This window comes from Phycodurus eques, chromosome 6 (assembly GCF_024500275.1).
Source record: "Phycodurus eques isolate BA_2022a chromosome 6, UOR_Pequ_1.1, whole genome shotgun sequence".
Lineage (NCBI taxonomy): Eukaryota > Metazoa > Chordata > Actinopteri > Syngnathiformes > Syngnathidae > Phycodurus > Phycodurus eques.
Window position 1 is genome coordinate 26,980,597 of NC_084530.1, and position 9,323 is coordinate 26,989,919.

Here is a 9,323-nt window from a genome sequence, read left to right on the forward strand (position 1 = left end):
ATAGTATGTATCAAATAAACAAATGTATTTTTTTTTTAAAAAAGCATTAGCAAAGTCTACTGGAAGTGGTGGTGCAACAATTAATCGATTAAAGTGCTTGTTATTGACACACAATAACTGCACGTGTGTGAGTGTGTCCCCTTTATCAAAGGTCCCCTGTATGAGCAGATGAAGGTCAAAGGTATCAGTGGAGTGTCGTTATCACCGTGACGGAAATTACAGGCCATCATGTCATCGTATCTCTACTTGGTGATAAGCAGCACCGTCCCCCCATTCGGTCTGTTCCATATAAATTGCGTTAAAAGTGGTTCAAATAAGGACACTGAGTACTAGAGTGGGCTAACTCTATTTTCGTCATTTAAGCGTAGAAATGAATTGAGAAAAGGCATAGGTTTCATGAAGACTGGTATGAAATGGAAATAACAGCCAAGTTAAAAGTTGAAACCCCCCCCCCCCCCAAAAAAACACAATTATAAATAGCTTATAAAGCAGTTATTAGCTGTGTATAAACCCTTTTATTAAAGTAGTAAGCGCTGCATTGTGACACAAGGCCCCGGCCCCCATTACGTGAACGGGCTGTGAATGTTTGAAGTGCTTCTCTCGCTTCTCTGCCAGCAAAAGTGTTCCAATCGCGAGAGGCGGCCGTGGGGTGGCGCTTAGCCGAGAAAGCTTGAGCTTTACACAGCCACATCAGCACTCAGATAGGTCGAGCAGATAAGAGCACTTTTAAAAGGACGCACGCTCACAGCACGCCTTTGCTTTGCTGCAGAGTCAGAACCCCCAACCCCCACCCCCCACCTGTGTCCACCCTCATCACCGCCACCGCCACCATGACTTTCAACGGCACCTGGAAAGTGGACCGCAATGACAACTATGACAAGTTCATGGAACAAATGGGTATGTGAGAAAACCGAAGGAAACTACTGGAATTCTCGTAATTCACTGGATTAGGTCGTGCGATTCTGTATTTGCTGAAGAACCACGTTTGTGACAGAAGCGGGTGTAATAATACATTTATATTTCCTTTGTAATTACTCTTTGTCACTGTACAGAACAGGTAAGCATTGGAAGTCACAATGACAAAAGGAACAACATAAAATGAGAATTTCCTTATTTTGAGGCGGTAAAATCTCGATGAAAATCATAAAAATATATATACATAAACATACAATTAAAATATATTAAACATTATAATAATATGTAATTATAATTGAATACCATTATCATGCAACATTTGGAAAACAAAGTCTGAATGATTTCAAATGGGTTATTTATGCTATAATATTGAGAGTTAAAATGTGCTTTTGTTTTTTATATTGAACATTTTTATAGCTATTTTCCCTTGGAAAATAATAAACTTTTAGTCAACTTATTTTCTTTATTATTTATTGATTTTCTTTTCACCAACGTGCTACTCTAATGGGACGGGAGAAAAAGTGATTTGATTTAAGTTAGAAACTACCATTCCCTATTACAATATTATTACAATCTTCGACTGCAGTGATTGTTAAAATGTGGTAAGTGTCCTCTAGTGGTAAATAAAAACATCACGCAGTTACATTTTCATACTACATAATTTAAATTTTAGTGGCTTCAACTTTTTTTTTAAATTGTTTTATATCCAGTTCAGTATTTTTTTTTAGTACAGTTCAGTTGCATTTAACACATTTGCATTATATTTCGAAATATTTATTTAAAGAGGTAAAATTTTGATTTAACTTTTAGAAAGCGTTAGTTTTTGTTTTTTTTAACTCCTATATTAAAGCACAGTGATAATGTTCAAATTCAGCATAACGTTACAGTGGCTAACATCCATCCATCCATCCATTTTCTGAGCCGCTTCTCCTCACTAGGGTCGCGGGCATGCTGGAGCCTATCCCTGCTGTCATCGGGCAGGAGGCGGGGTACACCCTGAACTGGTTGCCAGCCAATCGCAGAGCACATAGAAACAAACAACCATTGGCACTCACAGTCACGCCTACGGGCAACTTAGAGTCTCCAATTAATGCGTGTTTTTGGGATGTGGGAGGAAACCGGAGTGCCCGGAGAAAACCCACGCAGGCACGGGGAGAACATGCAAACTCCACACAGGCGGGGCCGGGGATTGAACCCGGGTCCTCAGAACTGTGAGGCTGGCGCTCTAACCAGTCGGCCAACGTGCCGCCCAGTGGCTAACAAAAATATAAAATATACTTTGTGGGAAGAGAGCCTTTTTTTGATGAACACTCAGGTCTACTACATTATTTTATTTTAAAGTTGGACAGTATGGTTGTTCTTGAGTACTTTCTGAGGTGATACCTGGTGTAAAAAATGTTGATAACCACTGTTCTACTGCATCAAGCAAGTGGGTGTGCCGAGTAATGTCAAATCATGTCTACAAGCTGAATACATGAGTAAATATGCAACGTGAACGCACATGCGCGGAGCCGCTGTGTCAGTCGGGCTTTTATTACACACACACAAAATAAAAAATAAAATAATAATAAAAAAGCCGCACCTGGAACATGTGGTTTGTGTGTGTTGACAGGTATCAACTTGGTGAAGAGGAAACTGGCCTCCCACGACAACTTGAAAATCACCATCGAGCAGAACGGAGACAAGTTCCACGTGAAGGAGAGCAGCAATTTCCGCACCCTGGAAATCGACTTCACCCTGGGGGTCAACTTCGACTACAGCCTGGCCGACGGCACGGAAGTATCTGTGAGTAAACAAACAGGGCACTAAATGCTACCAATGACGTTTACTTGGCTGCTCGTGCTCCGAATCGATCACCTCAAACTTTGACCCTTGTGGGCTGAAAAATTGGAAAATTGCAGAAGAACGTAAACTACAACAAAAAGCAAGGGGCATGTACATGTTGTAATAAATTCCATTATCGGTCCTGTGTGTATCTCAAAAGGTTGACTCTTTGCCATCACAAAATAAATCCCACAAAAAAAAGGCAAAAGAAAAAGCAACACACAAAGTATGGCTTGTGGGTGACAGATGGCCGCTCAGTTGTTTAATCCGGCCCACCAAGCATTTACTTGATCAAGAGTATTGCTGAAATATTTGTTGCATTAAAATGCATTTTTTTTCCTTTTTACTTTTTGTCTTGCTGACAGACCACAGGGAAGTGTTAACGACGCTGCCAAATTTGAACAGTTAAAAAAATAATAATAAATCGCCAAGTGTACAAAATGAGGTGTCAAAATGGTGAAAAATCAAGCCGTTGTTTACGCTCTCCGCTGATTGCGCTAAAACCTGAAGCCGTGCTCAACTGTCAATCAGATACCACTATGTGTAGCATATTTATTATTTTTGTATTTTATTTATGGTCAAATTGTGAGTTATAGGACTATAGTGACATTCTAGTTTCGAGGTTCTACTGTATATGCTAATAGTACATTACTTTTAAATTCCCATTAATTCCCATGTAGTTTCCGACGACAGCACGGCGGTACATTCGTCTCACAGTTGTGGGGTTGGGGGTTTTAATCCGTGCTCCGGCCTTCATGTGTGGACTTTGCATGTACTCCCTGTACTTGCGTGGGTTTTCTATGAGTACTCTGGCTTCCTCAAACATACCAAAAACATGCATGTCAGGTTCTTTATGCATAGTTGCGAATGTGAGTGTGAATGGTTGTTGTCTACTGTATACGTGCCCTACGATTGGTTGGCGACGAGTCCAGAGTGTACCCCGCCTCCGGCCTTGAGTCAGCTGGGATCGGCTGCAGGACGACCAAAAAAATGATTGGAAGTTTTTGTTTTTTTTTACGATGAAAATACTGAAAGTAAAACCCACTTGCAGGGCTCATGGGCGCTGGAGGGCGACACGATGAAGGGCACCTTCACCAGGAAAGACAACGGCAAGCAACTGATAACCACGAGAGTGGTGCAGGGAGATGAGCTCATCCAGGTGGGGCACCTTCAAACACACATTCCACAGTTTGATTCTTGTGACTTAGCATGACTTTAACAGCTTTTGTTGTCTTCTGCCCACAGAGCTACAGCTATGATGGCGTGGACGCTAAAAGGATTTTCAAGAGGGCTTAGGTTGAAGCAACCTTGTGAGGCGGTTACAGAGAAGATTGTGTGGCGTACTCGAAGTAGACCAGCACAACTTGTACAAAGTGCACTGTGTGCCATGCTTAAAGTATGTACAAAAAAAAACATATATATATATTTTAATTGCACTGGCTTTATGACTTTGCTGTAATAAATAAGTATACTATACCAGACTCTTCTTGTTGTTATTTAATCGTAAAGCAGCAGTTAAGGCCCCAAAATGTGTCTTGGACCAATTTCTATTGAGTTATAAAATGCATTTGTTGTAATTCAAGTCTGAATTTGTTTGTTCTTTATATTAAAGATGGACCAAAGAGACAAAATAGTATTATTAACAAGCCAGACAATGATTATTGAATAAAAATAAAAAACTGAAAAAAATCGTAAAACGTGTGCAGGCTTCAAAATGGCGAACAGTTGAGACGTTCTCGTGAATGTTGCACAACACTCCGTGACAAGCAGGTAGCCAAGGTGGCATCGATTATTGAGTTGATTTGAATAAATTCACATCCTGGGGCGGAGCCAAATCCCCAAATTAGGGGCTGGAGCTGAAACAGGAAGAAAGAGGAAAAGTGACACCATTTCAGAGTGATACAATAATTTATTCAACAGTAATAAATAAAAAATAAATATATATATTATCTACAAAAATATAAAGTGCAGACAGATCCTGGACGTTGTTTTCCCGAAATGGTGATGCTACTCGCACAGAGATGTGATCCACATGTACATACCGTGCAAGGCAGCATCGGTCGCTACCATGTAGAACCACAACCGCGCGTACACAAGGTCCGTGGGTGGGGGAATGAAAAATCAGCGTGATGACATCATCTCCAAACATTTTTAACAGACTCATGTACCGTACGTCCTCAAATAGTGGCCTTCGCTCTAATTTGTCAATAAACGTCTCCCTCATATAAATGAAAGCTATATTTTACTGTAATCATATTTCCACCAAGCGCTACAGTTTTGTGCCACACCCTGATTTCGGTTTTGCTCTGTAAATGGTGGGACTTCGTAGCAGTGCATTCAACAAAAAGAAAACAAACGTATACATTTGAAGGGGTGTCAAACTCATTTTCATTTTCACGGGCCAGATTGCTGTTTTCTTAATAGGGCGTTATCAATCATCACCGCATCGTATTAAAGGGGTGTCTTCAGATACGAGTGACCCAACTCACTCATCAACTCTCGGACGATTTTTTCACGTTTTGACTTACTTAAGATACGAGCGCTGTATGGTGGCAGGTGACTCAGATCACTCCACAACAAGTGGCAGTTTGACAGATATAATTATGAAATATTCTTCAAAAAAGACGCTTCAGTTGAAGGTTACTGTCAAACTAAACATAAAACGAAGAGAATTCCACGTTGTGTATTTGGAACAACCACGGATACACCGCGATCATACAATAGGAAACACCATATGCACGTGGGCTAACAATTAGCATCTATGTGGCAGTGTTGTTACCCTTTAAGCAACGGCAGCACGTGCAGACAGATAACATAACAATAGTCACAGGGATATATTCTTTATCCACTGCAAAGAGGAAAGCCGTTTTTCCGCCTTATATTGCCCCCATGTGGCCAAGGTGCACACATCAGAATGAGCAGCACAATGCATCGCAGCAGAAAGTGTGACAAGAACGGTTTAATTTCTTTGAATTCTGCTGTATGTTTTGATGAAGTATAATATTATAGTGTTATTTTTCTCATCAAAAACACATTACAAACATTTTTTTGTTTGTTTTCCAGCTGTGAAGGCTGGAACGACAGTCATTTCCATTCATTTCAAGGGGAACGATGATTTAAGATACGGGTGTGGTTATGGAATGAATGAAACTAATATCTCAAGGCAGCACTGTATCATTTTTAGCCCAGATTGGGATCTTGAGTATTGTTTCAATTTGTGGCATACAAAAATAGAACATGATCCAAATTTAAAAAAAAAAAAAAAGACCCTGGTGGGTTCAACATATCCGAAAAACACAGCGCATGGACTTACAGGCGTGCCGCAAGGGCAAACTATGTTGTCCATTAACATTGTAAAAATTCTCCATTGACCAATCAACAGACAGCATCATGTCCAGCTCAACCCTGATACAAACATTTCTATCACCAACAGACGCCTCCTGAAAAGGAACAATGCCTAATGCTTTCTGCAGTTAATTAAGTAAACAAACAGTCCACTAGTTGAGGAAATATGGTAATAATACGTCATGTGACAAGGGACAAAAAGCCCAACGTTTGAATAGTGTGAAACACAATGAGTGCAGTGGACTCCCGCTATTCACTATTGTAATATATATCCATCCATCCATCCATCCATCCATTTTCTGAGCCACTTCTCCTCACTAGGGTCGCGGGCGTGCTGGAGCCTATCCCAGCTGTCATCGGGCAGGAGGCAGGGTACACCCTGAACTGGTTGCCAGCCAATGGCATAAACAAACAACCATTTGCACTCACATTCACACCTACGGGCAATTTAGACTTGTCAATTATCTTAGCATGCATGTTTTTGGGATGTGGGAGGAAACCGGAGTGCCCGGAGAAAACCCACGCAGGCACGGGGAGAACATGCAAACTCCACACAGGCGGGGCCGGGGATTGAACCCGGGTCCTCAGAACTGTGAGGCAGACGCTCTAACCAGTCGCCCACTCTGCCGCCTGTAATATATATATTTTACAAAATTGTACTTCCTGTTTTTTTTTTTTTTTTTAAACCCCAAAATTCTTGAATAAGCGGGGCTAAACTGCCACCAAGCATTTTGGGGATTGGTTCTTCCACCCAGAAAACGAAGAACTAAAAGGAAAAAAAAAAGTTGAAAAAAAAATTGGAAAAAAATGGAAAAGGTTTGGAAAAAAGTGCCGAACAGCAAGTATGCAGGGGTCGACAGTACCTATCAGAACACTCATAAAAATGTCAAGGCACTCGTGATGCAACGGAAGACACGCCCGAGTGTAAAATACAACAAAATACAATAGAATTCTGTACACCGAGTGAAAGGAATTAGAAAGGAAAAGAAAAAAAAAATGAGAAAAGTGCTACATCGTCATCGGTGTGTCTAACAATGGCTTGAATAATCCTCTAAAACCACACAAACGAACACGCTATCCATTGGTAGAAGCACAACAGCACAATCAACTCGCTTGAAGGCATCCTTGTATCATGTCGCACACTCTCTTTTGGTAATAGTGGAGGGGGGTTGGGGGGGGGGGGGCGGAAAATGCACATATAAAGCGTGACGCATGTAAAAGTAAATATACACAATTAAAATAATTCCAATAAATATGTGTATAATTATGGCATGAGATAAGGTAAGGGGTTGGAACGGGATTGTATTAGAAATAGCTGAAGAAATGAATAAACACTCAAGAGGACAAAACGTTCGGTACACCGGCACGAATGTAATTCAATTTTCTTTGGGATCGCACCTTAAGATGAAGCATCTCATTTGCGAGGGGCTCCCCTTCCTCACTCCTAATAAAGATCATATTAAATTCATCTAACAATACATTTATTATCATGGTTGTACTTTGAAATGGTGTTTAACCACAAGGTGTTACGAATATTTCAAATGATTGTAGTATTATAATTATTATTATTTTTTTTACATTGAGATTTATTATGATTATTTTATAACAATATTATACATATTGTTACCCTAATAGCATAATTGTCAATTTAAACTTAGCATCACAATATCAATTAAAACAAATACCACTTTTTGGTAAGAAAATGTGCTTTTTTTTGTTATTTTTGTGCATATTTTTATTCATCCAGCTCATGGTAAGTCACAGGGTATTCATTTTTGAAATAACTTTAATACCAATCACATTTTGTCATTTTTTTTTTTTTTTTTTTTTTTAACATTTTACATTTTAAAACTTTAATCTAAGTATGATGCACTACAGTTAAATAGCCCTGCAAACAACCACAATAATAAAAATACTGCAAAATGAATAATTCTGCGACCGTGTGAATCAAAAGCGAGCTGTAAAGGCCAATTTGTTTGTCGTGAATTGGATTATTTTTCCCTTGACATGTGCTACATAAATATAAGATAAAAATAAAATAATAATTATAATTATAATGTGTACACATGTACCTAATGAAGTGTCCAATGAGTGCATGTTGTTTTTAGATATGTTTGGGAGAATACAGATGCAACAAAATCTTTACAAATGTCTAAATAACCTTATCAACTTAATGCATAGTATAACTATGGACAGTTTGTAAGTCCATGGTTTGCTTCATACGGTCATATTTACAACAGATGCATTCGTATAAACAAGAGAATAAGAACATTCAAGTGTTTAAAAAAAACAGTTGAAACTACAAACAGCAATCGGATTAGCACGTTTGAATACATATTGGATAGTCCATGTTGTTTTGGACTATTTTCATGCTCATGCTTTTGCTGTAACAAGCAAGCTAGTAAGACTTGGTAAAGGCCACATGCACATTTGGGGAATTTGTGGGACATTTTGAGAATTTGATCCCAGCATGACGTCGAACTGGCGTATTAATTTCATTTGTATCATTCAGCAAACGTGCGCACAGAAACGTAAACAGTACAATTGAATACGGGAAAACCATGGAGGGTAAAGCGCAAAAAGGTTTGCATCGTTTGTGGGCGGCTGGCATGCAACTTATTTGTACATATTCCCACGTGGAGGCCTTTAATCTGTTTGCAATCACTTCAAATCACTGACTCCACAAAATCTTTATCGACACATTTGTACGATCCTCCATCACTCATTAACGCTGGCAGGTCATAAAAAAGAAGCGATACGTGGCGCCAATTTGGACTTAGTGATAACGGCTTATGTTGCAATGTGACCTGCAGAAGTTTTTGGTTGCCCTCAAATACCCTCATAATGGATTTGAAATAAAACAATCAGCGTGATTGGAGTGGAGACTGAATTTTAATTTAAGATTATTCACAAAAACATGACTGTACCTCCATTTCAGGGGTTCAAAGGTATTCGGAGGTAAGTGCTATCATTGTCAGCAGCATTTGACTACCTGCCTTGCTTGCTACTCCTTTACGGCTCTTCAGTAAGTCAAATGCATCCTCTAATGGGTTTGGATCAGGCCACTGACTTGGCCATTGAAAAATATGTGAATTTGTTCACTTACAAATGTCTTGAGTTGCTTTCAACCCATAATACGGGTCATTATGCATCTATCCAATCGGTTTAGGCTGAACGTAAGCAGAGAGTATATATACAGTGGATATAAAAAGTCTACACCCCCCTTGAAAATGCCAAGC

General features: G+C 39.5%; 1 protein-coding gene across 1 annotated transcript; it reads left to right on the forward strand.

The window, feature by feature from the left end:
* Window positions 1-684: 684 nt before the first annotated feature.
* Window positions 685-4,210, forward strand: fabp2 (fatty acid binding protein 2, intestinal). The gene is made up of 4 exons (XM_061679847.1): window positions 685-897; window positions 2,528-2,700; window positions 3,791-3,898; window positions 3,985-4,210. Exons 1-4 carry the CDS (start codon window positions 831-833, stop codon window positions 4,033-4,035), a joined length of 399 nt encoding a protein of 132 aa, XP_061535831.1. The 5' UTR covers window positions 685-830; the 3' UTR covers window positions 4,036-4,210.
* Window positions 4,211-9,323: the final 5,113 nt, after the last annotated feature.